The 23,742-nt window shown below is 35.2% G+C and overlaps 1 protein-coding gene across 2 annotated transcripts in view; it reads right to left on the bottom strand.

Moving 5' to 3' along the window:
- Positions 1-5,698: 5,698 nt before the first annotated feature.
- Positions 5,699-23,742, bottom strand: part of HCRTR2 (hypocretin receptor 2) — a 111,969-nt gene continuing 93,925 nt past the window's right edge. The window contains exons 4-8 of one of the 2 annotated variants that reach the window (XM_036869500.1): positions 22,697-22,812; positions 14,227-14,447; positions 11,108-11,229; positions 8,049-8,277; positions 5,699-5,741 (exon numbers count right to left, since the gene is read on the bottom strand). In XM_036869500.1, the coding sequence (XP_036725395.1) occupies positions 5,699-5,741; positions 8,049-8,277; positions 11,108-11,229; positions 14,227-14,447; positions 22,697-22,812 (731 nt within the window). Of the gene's footprint in view, positions 5,742-7,770; positions 8,278-11,107; positions 11,230-14,226; positions 14,448-22,696; positions 22,813-23,742 lie in introns of those variants that run through there. The other variant, XM_036869501.1, reaches the window with a different exon arrangement.

Raw genomic sequence — 23,742 nt, 5'->3', positions numbered from 1 at the left:
TATGCAGGACTGTGGGAGGGATTTGAAGAAGTGTGGAATCCAAGCCTTTCACATTAAGGAGAACAGGAAATGTGAAGCTGGATCCCTGATGCATCACCCACACAGATCCAGGTGTTAATGTGTATGAGTGAAGGGAAGAGAGATCAAGAGGCGGACAAGGCAGCAACAGAGGGAGGTCCACAGGGATGAAGCTCTCCAAGGGGCTAGATTTCACTTACAGATGGAAGGGGAGTCATCTGGGCCTAGGATTGGTGCAAAAGACAGTTCTGGTGCCACCTCCCCCTTCAGTGGTGGTAGGAGAATGGGAATCAATGCTGTCAACATTAATATGTGGTAAAAAAAAAAAAAAAAAGCATGAGTGGTGTAGAATCTGAAAATATCGGGTATTGATTGTTCACAATGGAAAGGGAGTTTCTATAGAAAGAACTGGGACAACATGGAATAAAAGAATGAGCTGGGGAAAGAATTTCCATGCGATTGTCATTAATTCATTGATTCAAGAGATATTTATCAGGGACTTCTCTGTGGCAGGCACTGTTCCAGGAACCAGTGATATAGCCATAAAAAACACAGAGAAGGTCTGTGGCTTCAAGGACTTTAGGTTCTTATTGGTTATTTTAGAGGCGATTTACCGATAGTTTATAGACTTCTTTTCACTTGCCCCAAACTGGTATAACTATATGAGTGCTAGAAAATAAATCAATGAACAAACAAATAATAAATGAAAGAAAGAAAGAAAGAAAGAAAGAAAGAAAGAAAGAAAGAAAGAAAGAAAGAAAGAAAGAAAGAAAGAAAGAAAGAGAAAGAAAGAAAGAAACAAGGAAAGAAAGAAAGAAAGAGAAGAAAGGAAGGAAGGAAGAAAAAGAAAGAAAGAAAGAAAGGAAGGAAGGAAGGAATTACAAAGGAAGAAACAAAGAAAAAATAATAATCTTAGGTAAAAGGCTGTCTAGAATAGCAGAAATATGAAACCTGTATATTTGTAAGAGTGAGGAAAACTACCCACCAAACTAAAAGGTATAATTTAAGAGAGGGGTAAACTAGATGAAGAAGGGAACTCTTTAAAAGGCTGGAATATGAAACTAATATATTTTGTGAAATACTCTCAGACTAAATAACTCAGTGAGATTATCTCTCTATCTATCTTACTATCTACCTGCCTATCTATCTATCTATCTATCTATCTATCTATCTATCTATCTATCTATCTACAGTTGACCCTTGAACAATGCTGGGGTTAGGGGTGCCCACCCCCACTCAGTAGGAAATCTGCATATAACTTTATAGTGGGTCTTCTGTATCCACAACTGTAGAATTTACTATTAAAAACTCCTAGTATAGGGCTTCCCTGGTGGCGCAGTGGTTGAGAATCTGCCTGCCAATGCAGGGGACACGGGTTCGAGCCCTGGTCTGGGAAGATCCCACATGCTGCGGAGCAACTAGGCCAGTGAGCCACAATTACTGAGCCTGCGCGTCTGGAGCCTGTGCTCCGCAACAAGAGAGGCCGCGATAGTGAGAGGCCCACGCACCGCGATGAAGAGTGGCCCCCGCTTGCTGCAACTAGAGAAAGCCCTAGCACAGAAACGAAGATCCAACATAGCAATCAATCAATTAATCAATCAATCAATAAAGCTTTAAAAATAAATAAATAAATAAAAAACTCCTAGTATAAATGGACCTGTATAGCTCGAATCTGTGTCGTTTAAGGTCAATTATATATATATACATATATATATACTTATATGTATATAAAATATATGTAAAATATACATTCTTAAATTTATTATTGAACTTAAAATAGTCCTAAACATTTTAAATATAATGACCAAGAAAACAATTGCCTAATTATGTAAACACCATGTTTACTAGTCTAATACTACATTAAAAATCACAAGGTCATCATTTCCTCTAAGTCAAAGCAAGATCTACTGTATATATCACTGTTATACATATACATGCATATATGCATGTATATGTGTTGATAATACTCTAAAATGACCATTTTTCCTACTCCTTAATGGATATTGTACATGATCTAGACACAGCTTTATAAACAAGTTCCACTCTGTCCACTTGAACTGTATAAGGGGAGCTTCCAAATCTGTGCCCCTATGAAAGGGAACAGCACTTCTTTCTGGAGATGCTCTTGTTATCACATCTGCAGTAAATTAATCTTCATGTTGCCATGGTCTGCTGAGGATTTCCCAATCTCACAAATAATTTGTTTGTACCATTCTCCCTTTGAGTTAACATATTAACTCAAACATTGGGTAATTAATTAGAAATTGATTACTTAATAAACAACCGTGTTTTTGTTTGTTTTAAATTGAGTTTTATGTTTCTGCCATTGCACAGGGGCCAAACCAATGAAAAGTAATGGAAGAGATGTTTTGTTACCAAAGGTGGCAGCAGCAGCACCTGCTCAGGTGTACATCTCTAGTGACCTGCTATGGCCTTGGCCTGACAGTCTCAACATTGGGATCCCTTCTAAATTGAGGCAGCGAACTTAGCTGGGGCTTGAAAAGGGAGCTAACACATATACAGAAGGCCACAGATACACAGATATTGGCGACCAAAAATGGGGTTTTGGGGGATGTAAAATTGTAAATATTTGTATATATAGAAATGTAAGGGTTTTTTTTTTCTTTTTTCTTGAGCTTTGCTTCATTTGTTCTCAGATGAGTCACTTGCCACTGGTTCACTTCAGGAGATGACCCAAGACAAGAGTCAAACCTATTTACCTGTTGCCTAGGGTTGGGCTGGAGAAGGCCAGGGAGGTCTGTAGGGCATGGCAGGTGGTGGGGGGAGGTTGACCCTGCTTGACTAGGGTGGGCCTGAGGGAAGGACAGCAGCTGGGTAATGGGACAGCAGCGTCAGAAGGGCAAGGCCCAAGGAGCGCTTCGAGAACTTTCCTCTGTTACTTCCTTCCCATTCCTGGCCACTGGCCCCCATGAAAGAGAAGCTGAGTGACCTCTCTTCATGACTCTGGGAGGAGGTTTGGCCAAGCACCTGGTCCGTGAAATGGATCACTCAAAGCAAAAACCCTCGTTGCTAAAACAGCTGGTCATTCCTGGGATTTCACCCTGAAAGTTTCACTTTATGTTTTGAAACCAGCCCACATTCAAATCTTATTTCCCTGGAAGGAGCCAAGCACTGACCTTCCCCAGTTTCTATGGCTCCATTTTGATCAAAGTTAGAAACAACAGTGCTGAATAAAAATGGATTTTTAAATTAAAATCCTTAGCTGTTGATTCCACAATTTATCAGAATCATTTAGGTGAATGGAAAGCAGAAAATACACGTTTTAAAATTTATCAATGAACATAAAATAGTCCTAAAAGTTTAGATACAATGACCAAGAAAAAAATTGCTTATTTATGTAAATGCCGTACTTACTATTCTAATAACAAATTGAAAACCACAAGGTCATCATTTCCTCTAAGTCAAAACAAGACTAAGTAAATCTCTTAACTCAGATAAAACTCCTAAATTTAATGCTCTATGTAGGCAGTTTTACATAATTTTTATGAAATATTTATTAATTCTAACCATCTTTATTATGGTACCTGCTCTTAAAAACAACATTAAAAACCTTTTATATCATGAATTTCCCTGGTTATATAAACTTATTGGGAAAAATATTTTGGTCATTAAGTACTGCACCAGAGGGCTTAATTCAATCCTTAACTGCAAAGATTTGACACTAGTTATGAGTGAATATCCAACTTATCTAATGAACAACAGCAAGATTTTTCATACAATAGAGAGGGCAGTGTGAGTGTGATTATAGAATTCTCGATATGGTTTTTACTTTAAAACTACCTAAGCAGCATCCTTCAGGGTAGTTGGTGTGCAATCGCGTTGGATTGGATAAGAAATTTCTTCTTGAAGACACAGTAAATCAGGCATAAAGAACTTTAAATGTATAAAATAACTGTTAAACAAGTGACATGATGTTACACATGTGGCATACAACAATTATAGAAATACATTTCATGAAAAACTTAAAAGGCGTTCTAACTCCAAAACCTACAAAGAAATTTTGAGATCATAGAAATACGTGGCAAGAGGGTGGGAGTAATTTTCTCCCCCTTTAATTGCAATAGTTCTCTAGAAAACAATCCCCTTTGAACTTGGGGAGATAACAGTGTTTTTCATGCCTTTGCACTTCACTTTCTATGTACATAAGATAATAGAATAGACTAAAATTAACAATATTTTCTGTTTACATATATTGTCTCTAAAAAAAAATCTATAATTTTGCTTCATGCCATTTGAAAGCTAATTGCACATAACCTAATAGAATTTACTCTTTTTTGACTTGTAACTTGTAGGAAGTAGAAAAATCTTCTATTGTAAAATTAATTGGAATTGAAAAGTTTTCTAAATTATAATGACTGCCCAGATTGTTTTTAAAATGCATTTGATTATTATTATTTATATCAAATGTAAAACATCTATTATTAACTAGCATTAAAATAGTAATAGCCCTCTTCACAATTTGTGTCCAAAAGTATCTATGAGATTTGTCATTCTGGTATTGTCATTCAGGTTTATGTGTATTCAGATTACATTTTATAAGCATATTTTCCTTTATCTTCATTAAAACAATGTACACTGGGAGTGAAGCTCAATATCATTGTGCCTGACACTTTTGCAATTAACTTATCAATGATTTATAACAGTTATTTAATACCTAAGAAATGTTCCAAGCCTTGGAGAATTTAGAAGCCATTTTCCTCAGAAACTGAGAATCAACTTTTTGCCAAGAATGAATGAATTTGAATATCAACATTATCATAGTTTTGTAGAAATTCCGAAATAATGAAGTTCAAATGGATTCTATATTAGGTAAAATTATTATCACATTCTTATTGATAACAAAATTTCAGTAAAATTAATGTCATTTTACATTCAATCTATGAAATATAGCAAAACAAGAGATACATAGTCTATGTGTAGCATCAAACAGTCACAACACACTGCTTTCAGAAGAAGTCTTCTAATTTGTGTTATTAGCACGAAGGAGGTAAGTAGTTGACCCTTTGTTCCATAAGACTGGCAGGTTTTGGGAACACCTGTCTCTTTCCCATTTGCCCTATGATGGTCAGTACTAAATCCAGACCTCTTAGGAGGATTCCTGTATCCACAAGTTAACAGCAGTGTGCCTGGGCTGCTATTCCATTCCCACAGTTTCTTGTAAGGACTGGTGTGTGTTTGCTTTTTCCTTCTGGGCAATGCTCATTCTTGGTAACTGTCTGCTTCTACAAACTTAGGCTTTTGTAAGGGTAAATAAAACTGGAGATTTGAAGGTTTTAGTTAGAAACTCAGGAATTTCCCTGGTGGTCCAGTGGTTAAGACATCGCCTTCCAATGCAGGGGGTGCGGGTTTGACCCCAGGTTGGGGAGCTAAGAACCCACATGCCTCAGGGTCAAAAAACCAAAACATAAAACAGAAGCAATATTGTAATAAACTCAATAAAGACTTTAAAAAAATGGTCTACATCAAAAAAAATCTTAAAAAAAAAAAAAAAAAAAGAAAGAAACTCAAATCATCCAAGTAGCCATAAAGCACGCCAGGGCTTTAAAACCTGTCTTCTTCCAAACTGCACTTGTAACACAGGGGCACTATTTCATAAAGCATTACCTCTTTGAGTGAGATAATGCTGAGTGACTTTCAGCCTCTTCTTTCTGACCTCCAATCAGGTTGACAGTAGTGATGACGGTGGTCCCTGTTGTAGATACCTGGGCAGTAAAATACTTTATTTCACATGGTCTAGTATGCCAGTGCCAGGTGGTAGTCTCTGGAGCAGTGGTTCTCAAATTTTAAGGCCCTTCAGAATCACCTGTAGGGCTTGTGAACACACAGATTCCTGGGTACCACCCCCAAAGTTTCTGATTTGGCAAATCTGGGATAGGGTGAAGATCTGCCTGTCTAATAAGTTCTCAGGTGATGCTGAAGCTGATAATTCAGGAAGCACACTTTGAAAATCACTGATTTAGAGCAAAGGAATTCTGACTTCTGAGTCTGTTCTTCACAAAATCACACAACTACTGCCTCTCTGAGCCTCTCTCTCTGTCTCTCCAGCTCTGGCTCTCACTTTCTTGCTCTCTCTTTCTCAATCTCTCTTCTTAAATGACAAATAACTAGATATATTAGGATCTAAAACATTTAGTTCTTACTCTGATCTCAGAATTTCTGATTCGGCAAATCTACTTAGCTATTAAGGCATATGATCAATATTATTTGACATTATCCTCAAACAAAAGTGCTAACGTCCATAGCAATGTGAAAATCACAACTCTTCTTTCATGCAGCATAAATAAGAAAAAAAGCTGTCAGATGTACAAAGGGGAGAAAGCAGAGAGTTACAATACTTTGCTTTCATTGATAGTGTTCTGATAATTAACAATATAATTTCAATAAACCTCATATTTGAGGGTAGTTTTTGCTTTGAGTAGTAAAAAGCACAAAGTAATCCCCAGTTCGAAGACACAAAAACCATTTGTGGATAATTCAGTTATATTCTTTCTGAAAGTGATGAGTTGGAAAAAAAAAAAGTAAGAAAAGAGCAAGATAATTTATATGTTCTATGAAAACCTTTTTTAAATATTCTCCATATCTTTTGTTTCAATAAAATAAGAATGCCTACTACTATACTATAAGAAGAAGACCAACTTTCCATGAACATCTCTTTTACTTTTAAAGTGACTATTTGAATCAGAATAATTTTGCAGAGAAGCAAATTGAAAATATTCAGTGCTTTGAACCCCAGATCTTCCACTTTTATGAAACGTACTGCACTCCTGTTCATTTGTGGGTGAGTAAGAGCAAACCCCCCCATTCTCCTAGTCACCTAGCTCTCAGCCACAGGCCCAGGTAGAATTCACTAACATCAATAGAGTCACTGTAATTAAATAGAAACAAAAAAGTGCAACCTTCCTGTCCGTGTCATGGTGAGGACCACCATCATTGGTTGCTTCCTGCTGTGAGTCTGAATCATCTCCCAGAATGCTTTGCTGCTCTGCAGCCTCTACCAACAGGTCCCCCTCTGTGAACTGGAGCTCTCTTGAAGGCACATTCACACCCTAGCACCTAGCACGGTGGGTGCTTTTTGGGAGGTATTTGATAGATGTTTACAAAACGTAAATAAATGCAAATATTTACCATCAAATCTCCATGGCATTACCCTGTCCAATATGGGACCCAGATGTGATTTGGTATTCTACTACCCTTTTTCTTTGTAAATTGAACTCTTAATTTCATCTACCAAGGCCAGTTACCTCATTTTTATTGGTTAGAAGAATACAATAATGGGATATCTTAGTCTTAAATGTTGAAATCTTTCCTTAGAGATGGAAATTGTGTGTTTATAGTTACTCCACAGTTTTTACATGAATACAGTCTTATTGGTCATATGTTGAAATGATAAATGTTAGCAATGGTAAGGTTACAAACCTAAGAAAACTGTGTAAATGAGTTATAAAATTAATGGAAAATAAAGTTGAATAGTATACATGTTTATATAGTTCTGAAAGATAGCTTTTGAGTTATCTAATATAATATGTTATTTTGTATATAAATATACTCTCAAATGTCACACCATAATGACACTCTTTAGTGATTTTTTTAAAACTATAAAGTCAGCTAACATATCTCTTGTTAATCCAGAGTTAGTAATTGCTACTTCTTTTAGTAGCCAAAAGAAAACCAAAGGATAAGTTTGGGTAACTTTTAGCCACCAATTTGAAGGTAAGATTAAAATAACAATTAGAATTGGAAATGCTCATACATTTACTTGACACAAATCCTAATACATGAAGCTAAAAGTGAAACAGCCTGAAAATAAGTTCAGTGGAAGTTTCAACTTCTAACATATCTCAATCAAAAGTTGAGAAATGATTTTAAACTGACTTTATTTCCAAAGAGCAAGAGATCATTTTCTTTTTTAAAAAAAATGGGTCCACAAAGTAATAAAATTTCTGTGTACAGAGATTTAAAAAAAGAAGAGTGGTACTCAGGCATCCCTGTCCTAGGCATCAATCTTCTACCAGTTTTGGAGTGTCCCCGCACCGTTGGCCGCTGCTGGGAGTGTGCTAATGCTCGTGAGCACGACCTGCTCGGACAGTTTTGATATGTTATCAATGTTGCTGATCTGGGTGGTCAGGGACTTTCGGCTCTCAGTGCTTGTCCTTCCCCGGGCCAGCGGATCCTCCTGGCGGTGATGAACTCCAAGGCAACAGCAAGAAAATGCAGCTTTAAATTCCTCTCGAAATTTTCCTGGCAAACCAGCGAGAATGAAAGGAAAAAGAATTCAATATGTTTTAACCAATCATGAATAAAATACAACTGACTGGCTCCTATTTTGGAAAAGGAAATTGGTTATTGGAAGCTTGGTACACCGTTTTTTAATAGTTAATTAATTATTTAACTGAAGTATAGTTGATTTACAATATCATGTTAGTTTCAGGTGTACAGCACAGTGAATGCTATATATATATACACTCACACACATATATATACATATATGCATGCATGCATATATGTATATTCTTTTTTATATTCTTTTCCCTTATAGGTTATTACAAAATACTGAGTATAGTCCCCTGTGATATGCAGTAGGACTTTGTTCTTTATTTATTTTATATATAGTAGCAGTAGTGTATAGGTTAATCCCAAACTCCTAATTTATCTTCCCTCCGCCCCTTTCCCCATTGGTAACCATAAGTTTGTTTTCTATGTCTGTGGGTCTCTTTCTGTTTTGTAAATAGGCTCATTTGTATCACTTTTTTTAGATTCCACATACAAGTGATATCATATGATATTTGTCTTTCTTTGTCTGACTCACTTTACTTAGTATGATAATCTTTAGGTCCATCCATCTTGCTGCAAATATATACAATGGAATATTACTCAGCCGTAAAAAAGAATGAAATAATGCTTGGTACACTCTTGAAACACTGACACATTTCCATAAAATAGTGAGGCTGCTTTTCATGCCCAATGTTTGGAGTTTGTTTCATGCCTTTAGAAGCAAACCTCCTATACTTGTGAATGTGGGTTATTTTTAACTAGATAACTATAGTAAAGCTGAGTATCAGCAGAAAGGTACCCAGAGATATTTAACGATTTAAAAAATGATGAAACCTAAGTTATACATGGCCAAAAGTACACAGAAATTATCCCTGCATTGTACTCTGAAGAAACTGTTCTATTGACACAATCAGTTCAACAAAATATCTAGAAAATTTCTAACGTTTCATAATCTGCATAAGGCAGAACAAACTGAAAGAAAAATAAACAACTTTAGAAGTTTTTCCTTATCTTTAAATTATTGATATGAAGTTGGAGAAGGATAAGGATTAAACACTGACCTTTTAAGCCTCTAAGGGTAAATGGCAGTGTTGGAAATCACCAGTTCTTTTCTCTGAGCTTTGATTACCTACCTGGGTTGTTGAGTGATTAAAATTGGTGCCCACTGATTATCAGCTGCCTTCTTGCCTCATCTTAACCCCCATCATGGCACTTTGACTTGGTTCTGTGGCTTCTACTTCAGATAATTCTCTCTACGACCCTCTAATAGATTTTCCCTGTTTAGTGCAAGCTCAGGGCCTTAGTCATCCTTAAGCCCAGGGCAAGTGTCTCCCCACTGCTTTTTAAGCCACAGTTCCTCACGCCCTTCTCCCTTCAAACAGCACTGGGGCAGTGGTATCTGCTTATCCCCGTCTGAATGTAGTCTTTATTTTGGAGACTGGGGTTGAATGTGTCAGGGGAAGGCATGAAAAGGGGCAACTGAATACAAACCACCTCTCACATATACATCACCTGATTCACCAAAAGGTGAAACAAAGCAGGTATATAGAGGGTACATGCCATGACTGAAAAAAAAAAGTTATTTAAAAAAAAAAGCCTAATTGACTGGTTGTCTTTTTTAATAACCTATATAACCTGGAAGACCAAAGATGAAGTTAGAAAATGCACACATTTTATTCAGCATGCAATAAAATGAATTGTTTATTCTTTCATATAAAATCATCATATATTTGGAGATGGAAATAAAAAAGAAATAGCCGGGCTTCCCTGGTGGCATAGTGGTTAAGAATCCGCCTGCCAATGCAGGGGACATGGGTTCGAGCTCTGGTCTGGGAAGATCACACATGCCGCGGAGCAACTAAGCCCATGCACCACAACAACTGAGCCTGTGCTCTAGAGCCCGCGTGCCACAACTACTGAAGCCCACACACCTAGAGCCCATGCTCCGCAAGAGAAGCCACCTTAATGAGAAGCCTGCGAACCACAACGAAGAGTAGTCCCCGCTTGCCTCAACTAAAAAGAAAGCGCGCACGTAGCAATGAAGACCCAACACAGCCAAAAATAAATAATAAATTAATTAAAAAAAAAAAGAAATAGCCAACCGGTTGGAAAGAAGACAATGTAAAGATATAGCTAATTAAAACACAATTCTAAAACTTAATTAGGCAAAATGTTGGTAGATAAAACAATATTTAGTTAAATGATTTTTATAATTATATTGATTCATAAACAGATGGGTGAAATCAATTGCAGAGGTGTGTATGCGTGGTTCGTTTAGCTTATGTGTTATTTAGGAGGAATATAATTTTTTTTATGGTCATGAGAAATCTTGAGATGAACCCAAGAGATGTTACCCACAAGAGAATTGTAAATACATAAAAATACCTAAAAGTGGAAAGATTCCAATTCCATTTCAATTAGGCTACAAATGTTGGCAAAGGAAATGATACAAGCAAGGCTGTTTTATTTTCAGATAAAATGATTTTACATCTTTATAAATCGTAAGTTTAATGTATGACAAGCAAGATTCTCTTATTCAGTTCTCACCTTCGTCCTATTTCAAATTTTCTTCTAAATTTTATGGAAAAAATTACTTAGATAATTTTTTCTGATGCGTTAGGTAACACATGTTCCCTCTCATAAGGGAAAAAAACTCAAGACCAGTCAGATCAGGGAAAAATATTCTCATTGTATCACAACTAATATCTTCATATTGTTCAAGAGTGTTCAGACCTTCTGGTCATCGATCCCTCACCCTGGGCTGTGGTTTGTACAGAAGAAACAGTTGAAAACTCACCACTGAGAAAATTATAAATAATTGGGTTCGCAGCACTATTGGCGTATACAAGCCAGTGTGAAAATGTAAACCAGGCATATACAGTCTCTCTGTCTTCCGTGTGGGTAAACATCCCAAATACTCTGTAGGAAAAGAAACAGTAACATGAAATGTAGTGCGACTCTGGAAAGTACCTTTTAAATAATTGAATTCAAGGGTGAACACAGCCCTTGGTGGCAGTTCCCTGACTCCAGTGCTGCCCTGCAGGACAGACCACTTGCAGGTTTAGGGCACACAGTGGGGCTAGAATAACTTCAGTACCTGAAGGGCACCTCCAAGGCACAATTAGTAAATCAAAAGCCAAATCAAGTCAGAGAAGAAGGGGCTTTCTCTCCTGTAAACAACAACAATAAGAATACAAAGGTTGAATATATATCTATCTCCCTTCTTTCATTTTGTTTCTAAACACAATGGAGCAGCTTTTGTTACTATTTCATTTTGCGTGCATTTTATTTATTTATTTATTTAACACTGGAGTATAGTTGATTAACAATGTTGTGTTAGTTTCAGGTGTACAACAAAGTAATTCAGTTATACATATACTGAGTACTATGTTTTTTCAAGTTCTTTTCCCATTTAGGTTATTACAGAATATTGAGCAGAGTTCCCTGTGCTATACAGTAGGCCCTTGTTGCTTATCTACTTTAAGCATAGCAGTGTGTACAAAAGCACTCCTAAATTGCAGTCTGTAAGCACTACTTCCTACTTTCATTTGTGCATTGATCAATGTTACATTTCTTCAACTCCAATCTTCCAGCCTTGCTGAAATTTGGCTTCTGGGATTTCTTTATACGCAGAGAAGAACTAGTTTTCAATAGGCAAAATTCTGGTAATTTCTTAAAGTTCATGAGTTTTAATTTTTTTTTATTATTTTAAACTCTGAAAAATATGTTATTATTATCTCCTTAAAGGTCATTTTTAAGATTTGTTCTGTACTTCAAAATACTCATTTATCAAATTCTATTCACTAGACAACAGGAGGCAACTTGCAACTACCCAATACATGTATAGGCTGAAGATTATAATGCATTTCCTGCCAGAGGGCCCATCACTGATTGTGGAATTTGTGCCCGTGATAGAAATACGTTGCCAGAATAAAGTGGTGTTCTATGGAGTACTACAATTTTACAAAAATATAATATATAGTAAGACAACATGGATAAATAAATTAATATGTTATGATCCTCTACCACAATGTATCTTTGAAATCCTAGACAAACCAGACCTGCTTTAAAGAAGTTGGTTTTGACTAGTCAGGCAAAACACTGTTTCAAAGAAAATAATTTAGGACTTTATTTGTAAGAGAAAGAAAACACGAGCATAAAATGCAAGGGCAAACAGCGATAAGTATTTGAAGAAAATATGTGTGATAAAGAGAAAAACAATTTTCAAGGTTATTTTGAAATTTTTATTTTGTGACAAAGAGCAGAAATCTCAAAAAATGGAAACTATTTTACATTTAACATGGACTTTCTCCTTAGAAAGCCATTTATTTTCCTTGGAAAGGGAGGTCTGTAAGTCAGAAGAATAGAGAAATATTATGGAGAAGTAGGTATTTGGAACCAGCTAAAGGGAAGGTACAAGTGCTGAGATGCAGGAAATCCAAATGAGTCATCCAGAGAGCAGTAAATCCAATTTTCATTGAGTTTAGATTGACTAAAATAAAAGTACAGAAAAAAAAAAAAAAAAAGGAGAGAACCTATCCAGTATCCTGGCATGTTTACAAGGTTCTTAAGAGCAAAAATCATCATCTAGCATCAGACTAGAATACAAATACATTTGTATGGGATTTCTGTGGGCAAGAAAAATAAGAAGGGAATTATGAAAAAATACGGAGGGCAAAGTTGCTTTCATTTTCCTGTGAGCCAGTATACATCTGAAGGACCCAAGCTGCCACAAATCTTATACCTTTAAGGCTGTGTCTATACTAAACAACATTGCTGAACAGAAGTTCATTTTCTCTTTCTTTTCCATTGAAAAAGTCATTAAGAATAGATATATGTATAACTGAATCACTTTGTTATACAGCAGAAATGAACCCAACATTGTAAATCAACATTACTTCAAGAAAAATTTATTTTAAAAAGTACAAAAAAAAAAAAAAGAAAGAAAGAAAAAGTCATTAAACAATCAAAAACAAGGCCCAAAAGAGAATGACAAATCTTTGCAGCTGGTTATACCACCTTTAGACTGTGTGATTCCAGCCAAAGCTGCCTCTCTTCAGAGTCCCCAGCCGTTAGGAATGGGATATTGACTCTGGATCCAGGAAAAATGAGAGAAGCAATCTTAGTTTTAGTTCAAAGTCTCTGATAAACAGAATTAGTATTACCTTGGGACCAGTCTCTGTGCAACTATTACGATAATTCCCGATAAAGATGGTTGGCCAGAAGGTTCCTGGGTACCACTGCTCCTGCATTGGTTGATCATGTTGGTTGTTTTAATAGTGTCTCTGCAGCATTACAAATAACATACCTTCTCTCACTGAAAACTTTTGTACTGATTTTTATTAATATTCACGCTAAACTTGATTCAATGATGTCAGGAAATGAATTTTCTTTCTTTCTGTTTAAACATTCAAAACACAGTATGTGCTGTGATTCCATTTGTTTGTGTGTGTGCTCACAAATGCACTTTTTAAGTATAATTAGAATGCTAAGAAAATTCTTATCTCTTTTTATCCTTTAGATAAAGTTCTGTCACCGTTTCCTATGTCTTTGAGAACAAAGTTTGGAAAACCCATTTGTTCTGATCAAAAAAGAGCTCCGAGCTGTAAATGAGTTTTTTGCATTAGAACTTCTTCTGCATCTAAGGCTTAGCAAATAGCTTGAAGAGGTCAGGGGAACATCTGTTTTATGTCTGCCATTCAATAGAGAATTTGCATGGATAAGAGCATTTAAAATCCCAGCGCTCTAAAAAACTGTGCTCCCTACCTGCTGGTAACAACAACACATTGAGTTATCTGGCCTGACAAGCTATCTAGGCAGACGGTTTCCACTTTTCTCTGGCTTAAAAAAAGTCCTTAATTAAGAAACAAGAAAAATGGCAGATCTCTTCATTTTCAAATAATAAGTGAACTTTACCTCTTTAGCACATTGAGGATGCTAATTGGTAGATAGCAAATTGCAAACACCAAAAGCACAACCATCAGCATCCGGGCTGTTTTCCGTCTGGCTCGGATCTGCTTTATTTCAGCGGCCACAGCGCTAATCCTGGATTTGGTCTGCTGTCCTGGCCCCCGAGGCTGTGAAAGAGGCTGCAGGGCCTTCCATTTTCTCTGAACTACAGATGATGTTCCAGGAATCTGAAAGGAGCGGATACCCTTTATTGTTATCTGATTTAGGAAAGTTCCACTTTGGAGGAGTAATTGGAAGACACAGTAAGGAGAGTATCCCAGACACCCGTGGTCTAGGAGGTTTGCGAGCCTCTTTCCCCAGAACGTTTGCTGAGTGTATCCTTGAGTAATACAGCCGAGTGCCAAATAGGAGTCTGGGTGGAAAAAAAAAGTTGCAACATCACCATTTTGTCGAGGTCTAAAGAGAGCTGCAAATGGAAACGATATCTCTTTATAAAAAGAGTTGTCCACTCAAAGGAATAATATTCAACGCTAAAAAGAAATGAGCTATCAAGCCATGAAAAAATAGAGAGGAAACTTAAATGCATATTACCAAGTGAAAGAAGCCAATTTGAGAAGGCTACCTATTATAAGATTCCAACTATATGCTATCCTGGAAAAGATAAAACAATGGAGACAGAAGAATGATCAGTGGTTGCCAGGGGTAGTGGGGGGAGGGATGAATAGGCATAGCACAGAGGATTTTTAGGGCAGGGAAGATACTACTCTGCATGATACCATAATGATGGATACCTGTCATTACACATTATACAATGTATTTGAATACACCATCCAAACCCATAGAAGGTACAACATCAAGAGTGAACCATAAAGTAAACTGTGAACTTCCGGTGACTATGATGAATCCATGTAGGTTCATCAGTTTTAACAAATGTATCAGTCTGGTAGGGGATGTTGCTAATGGGGAGACTGTTCATGAATGGAGGTTGGGGAGAGATGGGAAATCTCTGTACCTTCCACTTCATTGTTCTGTGAACTTATAACTACTCTAAAAAAATATATGAAACCAAAAAAACCTTCTTAAGTTAAAAGGGAGAGAACTGAAAACTGGGGAAGAGCTCTTGCTAGGAATTCTGATTCAGCTCAGATACCTAGAGTTGAAACAGAAGGAAAACCTAACAGGTAATTGCAAAAGTAACCTGCATAGTTTTTCATGCATCAATACTGCCACCTGCTGCCAGATGGAGAGATAGGACTTAACTACCTATTGCTTTTTATTAGGTTTTCTGCTTCTCAGGTTTGGTTAAGGCAAACCTTTGAATAAAAGGAATAAAAATAAAATAAAATATTCTCTGTTGCCTATCATTTGTTGTTATAAAATTGCTTGAAGGCAATTTTGTGGACTGACCCTTTAAAATGCACATAAAAACCTTGAATATCCCTTGTGGTCTTCCATGAACGTTTCAAATAGCTGGAATTTGTAACAACAGTTACACAACTTGTACTTTTCCACTTCTTTTCAAAGCTATTTGATAATAGCAGGGAGTCCCTCCAAGTATAATATTGTCTTAATTATAAGCTCATGAAGATTGATAGGGTTTAGTGAGCAAAACAATAAAATTCAGCATGTGTAATTTTTTGAGTAAAATGTGCCAACACGCACACCATAAGAACATCCTAGTTCTATTAAGATTATTCAGCTGTTGCTTTTATCTCTGTGCTGCAAGCCAGAACAGACCAATGTGTCTCTCACAGTAGATGTTGGATGGATTCTGTTGCTTTATCCGTAACAAGATCCAAGTCTGTTAGATAATCTTTAATTTGAGAACAGAATTTTACTTTGATTTCCACACAGATGAATTAATGATAATTAATTAATTATGGTGCTCCTTTTGAATATAACTATTCTCTCTCAAAAAGAAGCAAATGAAGTTAAGGAAAACCTGCCCTTAAATTGAAAAACACCTGATAAATGATTTCTGCTTTTATTCCAATATCATAAATAAACTTTAGGGTTTCCCTGGTGGCGCAGTGGTTGAGAATCTGCCTGCCAATGCAGGGGACACGGGTTCGAGCCCTGGTCTGGGAAGATCCCACATGCCACGGAGCAACTGGGCCCGTGAGCCACAATTACTGAGCCTGCGCGTCTGGAGCCTGTGCTCCACAACAAGAGAGGCCGTGATGGTGAGAGGCCCGCGCACCGCGATGAAGAGTGGTCCCCACTTGCCACAACTAGAGAAAGCCCTCGCACAGAAATGAAGACCCAATACAGTCATAAATAAATAAATAAATGAACAACAACAACAAAAAAATAAAAAAAAATTAAAAAAAAAAAAAAATAAACTCTAAAATCACCTTTGGGGTGAAAATACATCCTGGAAGAGGTATTATCACAGTTATGAATTTGAACTATCATGTAAATGATGTACCTTGAAACCTGTCTTGTCTGAAGAAGTCTTTGTGGCCAAGATAAGAAAATGTGCTGTAAACATTAAAAAGGGTATGAGAGAATATTATGAACAACCAGTAAATTTGAAAACTCAATGAACTTAAATGAAATGGATAAATACCATGAAAAAAAAGATAACCAAAACTGACAATGTCTTTACAAACCCTGTTACAAAAAACAAAACAAAACAAAAAATCTCCAGGCCCGGATAGGTTCGTTGATGTAGTATTACACTGACATGTATACACTGATGTGTATAAAATTGATGATTGATTAAAAAAAAAAAAAAAGGGATAAGCTAAAAAAAAAAAAAAGCAGATTTATTCCAGCAATGCAGTAATGGTTTAACATTTAAAAACATCAATCAATGTAATTTATCATATTAACAGAAAAAGCTATGATCATGTCAATAGAGAAAGGAAAAGCATTTGAAAACTTTAACACCCTTGCATGTAAACTAGTAATAGAATCTTTCTCAACCTGATAAAAGGCATCCATGAAAAGTCTTTAAGGTATCATCCTACTTAACATGAAAGATGAACACTTTCTTCTAAGATTGGTAACAAGCCAACAAAGATTTCTCTCACCACTTCTACTCAACATTGTACTGGAGATCCTAACCAGTACAAGAAGAAAAGAAAAATAAATAAAAGGCATATAGATTGCTTCTATTGAGAAGACATTATTGCTTATGAAGAAAGTCTTAAGGAATCTACAAAAATGCCACTAGAACTAAACATATGAATTTAGCAATATGCAGGACCCTAAATCAATAAACAAAATCAACTGTATTTCTATATACTAGCAATAAATGATTCTAAATTTAAATTGAAAATAACACATTTCAATAGCAAAACGGATTCTAAGAATACATTTAACAAAATGTGAACAAACTATGTGTACTTAAATAATGAAAATTGCTCAGAGCTATTAAAGGAGACCTAAATAAATGAAGAGATATACCATGTTCATGGATTATAAGATTTAATATTGTTAATATGTCAATTTCCCCAAATTGATCTATAGATTTAATGCAATAAATCCCATTCAAAATAATAGCAATCTTTTAACTTTATCGTTCCTTGACAACTTTTTTTTTTTTTCCACCTTGGCACTTCTCTTTTAGAATTTAGATGCACATGCTAAGTTCTTATGATCAGGATCATAACTATTTTCTTTGTCTCATTGTAGCAAGAGAATGTACATTTTTATTATTTCAATCACTTAAAGTGCTTTGAGGCTTGCTTTATAGCCTATCATAAGATGTAACCTGAAGACTATTCCATGTGCATTTGAGATGAATGTGTATTCTGCTACTTTTGAAGAGGTATCCCATAGATATATTAGGTCTAGTTGGTTGATAGTTTTCTTCAAGTCTTTTATGTCATTGTTAATGTTCTGCCTAGTTTTTCTATCCATGACTGAAAGATGAGTGTTGAAGTTTTCAATTATTATCATTGAATTGTCTGTTTCTCCACTTAATTCTTCTAGTTTTGCTTCCTGTATTGTGGGCTTCAGTTGTTAAGTGCATATAGGTTTAGAATTTTTATATCTTCTTGATGTAATGATTTATCATTTGAAATATCCTTCTTCACCCATAGTAACACTTTTTATTAACGTTTCTTTCGTCTGATATTAGTACAGCTACTTCAGCTTTCCTTTGGTTACTGTTTGCATAGTACCTCTTTTTCATTATTTTACATTTAATCTATTTGTGTCTTTGAATATGAGATGTGTTTTTTGTAGACATCATACAGTTGAATCAGGTTTTTGTTTGTTTGTTTGTTGTTTGTTTTATCTATTCTGCCAACCTCTAGAGTGTTTCATTCATTTACATTTAATGTAACTATTGAGAAAGTGTAATTTTCATGTCTCCCTTTGCTGTTTGTTTATATATGTGTGTGTATATATATATATATATAGTTTCTATTTTGTTCCTCTATTCCTCCATTGCTTCTTTATTTTGTGTTAAACAGATATTTTCTAGTATAGCATTTTATTTCTGTTGTTGTTTTTTTCGCTACATTTTTTTTGAGTTATTTTTTTAGTGGTTGCCCTGAGGATTATAATTAACAACTTAATCTGTTTGGATTAATGCCAACTTGATTTCAATAGTATACAAAAAGTTTGCTCCAATATAGCTTCATTCCTTCCTCCTTTCTTTGAATTACATCTCTATACATTATAAGCTGAAGATTCACAGTTTTATAATTATTACTTTACAATGTTATCTCAAGTCAAATAGGAGAAGAAAATAATTTCAAACAAAAATATATTTATACTCTCTTCTGTATTTACCTACATAGTTACTTTTATCTCTCTGTGTGAACTTGTGTTACTGCCATTTGATTCTGCCTCTGCAATTACAATTTGCTGTTTATTTTCTCATACTAAACTGACTTGTTATCATCTAATGTCAATTATTTTAAGTTCTTTTTGAAGAATGTTGAAGAATAAAGGGCAGTAGATGAGAATGTGATAAAAATTGGAACAAGGAAGTTCTTTCAAAGTTTTAGTCCTTGGAAAGTTGAAATTTAGTTCCAGACTCAAGTATCAGTACAGTTCATCCCCAGCTCCTCACACAGTCCTAGACACATAGTAGGTGGTCAATAAATATTTGTGGAATGAATTAATATGAGTTCATATAATGAGTAAGATTGAAGTGTTGAATTAAAAGTTAAGATTTAGTGAGTCTTAAAGAGAGGAGTTCTAGAGAAGATCCTGTAGAATTTCCAGACTGAATGAGTTTTCTGAGACACATTGTCAAATAAAGAGAATATTTAAGTCTTTGATTAGAGCAAAACATTGGATAATTCTCTTCATTGTAACCAAGCAGGACCCTATGGGGCCTTCTAGGGACAGCTTTCCCCCATATCCTGAGTTGTTTTACAGATGTGAAAAACCCCCACCAAATGGAAGAAGTTAACTACTTGATAATCATGAGCACATAGCCCCAGGCCTCCTGGAGTCTATGGTAAGGACTGATAATGTTAAGCTTTGTGACACCACCCTGTTACCTCACCACCAGCCAATCAGAGAATTGTACATGAGCTGATCACATACACTGCCGACACCCCTCCCTCACCTGGCTTTTAAAAATGCTTTGCCGAAACCCTTCAGGGAGTTCAGGGGCTTTGTAGGGCATGAGCCACCCATCTCCTTGCATGGCCTTGCCATAAACTTTCTCTGCTCCAAACTCCAAAGTTTTGGTTTGTTTCACCTCACTGTGCATGGGGCTAATGAACTTGCACTAACATATGAGGTTTAAAATTCTTGAGAAAGTCAGACAAGGACAGACACTTTGCTCATTAATAATCTTACACTTAGATATTTCAAAGAATGTAACAGATTCCATGCATCTCCGTAATTTTAAGCAAATAAGACAGGCCCTCTGTTTGATGGTTCACTTGATGTAGACTATGGCACACATAATGCCTTGGAACTCTGTTTAGAGACATTAACAGTTGGAATTTGAGAGTTGTTCAAGCAGAATTCTACATAATCACCATTTGGGGTTAATTTACTTTATTGTGGCTGCTAAAGTGAACTCAGATGAACTTGCTGTTTTCTATTGCAATCTGTTTGTAAATGTTTTTAGTTTCACAGCCCAAGCATTTTACTGCAAATCTTCTGGATCATGTGGCTTGTACTAACCAGGACAATTCATCAAAAGAATGTGGATTATTTCTAAACCTGCAATACAATTTTGAGCTTACTTTAGAGTTTGAGAAATGGAGAACTATAAGCTTAAATAATGAAGAAGTAAACTGGTTGGGATTTGGTAGTTATCTAATTATTTAACAAACATTTTTGGAATACTTTTTTGTGCAAGGTAACATGTTAAGTGTTGGGAAGATGATGATGAACAAGACAGATTTATGTACACCCAAGAAATTTTAAAGTTATGTCATTCTGTAAATAAATGAATAAGCAAATATAAACATCTCTTATATTTAATGCACACTACCCAGTAAAAATATGGAAGTAGGAAATGCACTTAACACTGAATATTCTTAGTCAAAATATCAATCTAAATTATCTTTATGCCTACATGCTCATCAAAATTTTTTCTCCTTCAAGAATTTTTCAAATTCTAATTTTTCTATGAACTTTGTTCTGAGTTACTGAGCAATGGATTCCTCTCTTTCCTCTTCTATCTAAACTTTCCCAGCACTTTCTCTTATTCTTCCACTAAATTTTTTCTTATAAAGTATTTATCAAGCAACTGATATGTGCTATGCATGTACTAGCTGGAGGGCTATGAGATCAAGGCTAGTGTGTACTGTCTCCATCTTAGTAGATTAGAGCAGACAGACAAATAAAAAGTCATTATCATGTTACTTGAAAGTACTATGAAAGAAATCTATCTAAGAAAGTAGTCACAAACATCAATTCAACACATGCTTATTATTTTAGAAATATAAACAGAATGAGGTGAAAGGCCAAATAACAGCATATACTATTAAGATATTTTATTTAATGAGCACTTTCCATGCTTGAGGCACTTGAGTTAATTCATCTAATAAGTGTGAGGTAGATGCTATGCACCCCTGCTTGGCACAGAAATTTAAGTAATTGACAAAACTCCCGCATCTGTTAAATGGCAGGGTTAGAATTTAAACTCATGCAGTCTGGACCTTGAGTCTGTGTTTTTGACTTCTGTATTATATCAGTTCTGGTCATTCACTCCCACTGGCCAGGTGGAGATTGTTGAGGAAACTATCCCTAGGATGTGGAAAATCACCACTCATGGTTTACAGTGATACACATTTGTTATTTTAGTTACAAAGACTGGGGAACAGAATGCATTTATAAGGTCAGAAAAGAAGTGACTTCTTTACAAAAATAGAGGAAACGAAAACATTTGGAATTATGAGACATACGGGGTTGAAAAACACAACTGTTGCTCATATACAAGAAGTAAAAGATGATCTTGAAAATCGCTTTGAATAACAAGGGTTGAAGAAGACCCAGATTCAGACTCATCCTCAGACAAAAACCAAATAAAAGTTTTATGAAATCCTTTAAATGAGTAAAGTGGCCCAGTAAATTCTTTCAGTTGGATAAAATATGTCAGAGCAAACAGACTAAGGGTGTGGCTTTCCACAAGCCTGATAAGCTCAAAATACTGGCAATAAATTTAGGAAAAAAGAGATACATTTCTGAGAAATGTGGCATTTTAAGATACAATTTACAAGTACAAGAAGCTGAGTTATATTCTTTGTCTGTACCTTTACATGTTCGTCAATTTCCTTAGAGTCATCATGATTCAGCTTAAATGTCCCCTGGTCTGAATTAGATCCACCTCCACTAAGCTTTTCTCTGATCCCCTGTGCTTATATTTATTAAGGTGATTTTTGTCCTGGAACTGTTTCCTTCCTCTAGACTATGAATTCACCAATGACACAGACTAGAACATTTAGCTTTTTATCAGACATGCATGCAAAAGAAATATAAATATTTGACGAATGAATAACTGAGTGAATGAATACATTCACTGAGTTAATAAATGAGTGAATGAATACATAGCAAAATTATCTAACATTTCAGTACAAATTAGCATTATAAACAATTTTTAAAATTCTCAATTCTGCCTGATTCTTCTACTGTTCTAAAAAAAAAATAAGATCTTTGAAGTTGGAGATTTAACCCTATAATAAAAATGTATTACATACATCTCATCAAAAATGTATTACATACATCTTTACTTGCAGTCTCAGGAAACTTTAAAGGAATTTTTATTTGTTATTTCTCATAAAAAGTAAAATTTACAATATTATTCCTAGACAAAAATCAAGTCGATTAATCACAGAGGTTTAAAATTTAGTCATTAAGGCAGTTCATAAATAACATTCCCTAAACATCACCCTAAGAAGTGCCTAGACATATGTTCATGACTAAGGCCTCATTATTTTAGAAGAACACACAATCCTTTGCTAAGCATATTATATTGGTTCAATTCACTCTTAAATTTTGTTTTTAAGGACATCCTAAAGAAAACACAAGAAAGTTATTTGAAATTACTTACCTGTCGGCACCAGAGTTTACGAAATATTTGCAGATAGGCCAACACCATAAGACACAGTGGTGCCATGTAGGTCACCAGAAAGAAACAGATATGATACATCTTGGGGTAAATTTCACCTGGAATGAAAGTTAAAATAATAAAATATTATAATTCATAGACTTTTTAAAAGTACATCTGTCAATGTTTTGCCTTCAAAATTACCTTCTATATGATTTTACTGTTATGTTATATACACAAAAGGGAAAAATGATTTATAATATTAACTACTTACATTTAAGTACTAAATGCAAAGTCTTAATGTCATGTAATCTACTCAGAGAGGAATAACAATTAGCCGTTTCTTAATTTGTGCTACTACAGTCTATCCAGTCAAGTGTTCATTTATCAAAAAACCTTTTTTTCTCTTAATTACATCTGGTTAATCAATAAAAATTAGTTTGGATTGTCCTATACTTGGATTCGCAAGGAGGGACATTACTCAATCAAAACTTAATTGCTAATGCTTTTTTTAAAATGGAAAAAGACAGTAAACTAAGTTGATTCCTCTTCATTTCTCTCTTGAGAGATGAGAAAATATTCCCAGTTGTATCTCCAAATATGAATTCGGAAAGGTTTTGGAAAAATAAAACAGTAAACATTTGATAATGATTATTTTTATTGACTTACTAGAACATATACAAAATTCCTCTTTAAGTAAGTTGTGCATGTGTGTTAATGCATGTACTTTTAATAAAAATGAGATTTTTAGGGTTCTTTAAAGTTAGATTTCAAACCAATATGGATATATTCTTTTTTTGATATCCATCTTACTTATCAGGCATAAGCACATATAGGATTGTAGTGATTGCTTATTTGTCATTAATTCTATGTGCACAGGTAATACATATCACAGATTAGGGCATTTATAAGGAGTCAATCAATTGAGTGGCACTGTGGCTTAATATTAATTTTTAATTTTTCTAAAATGTATCCATTACTGACTTTTAAAACACTTTAAGGGTTATTTCCCTTTAACTAGTATTTGAATATATCACACTGATCAAGCT

Source organism: Balaenoptera musculus, chromosome 11, assembly GCF_009873245.2.
Source record: "Balaenoptera musculus isolate JJ_BM4_2016_0621 chromosome 11, mBalMus1.pri.v3, whole genome shotgun sequence".
Classification (NCBI taxonomy): domain Eukaryota; kingdom Metazoa; phylum Chordata; class Mammalia; order Artiodactyla; family Balaenopteridae; genus Balaenoptera; species Balaenoptera musculus.
The sequence above is the reverse complement of the archived record's forward strand: the minus strand, read 5'-3'. Positions and strand labels throughout refer to the sequence as shown.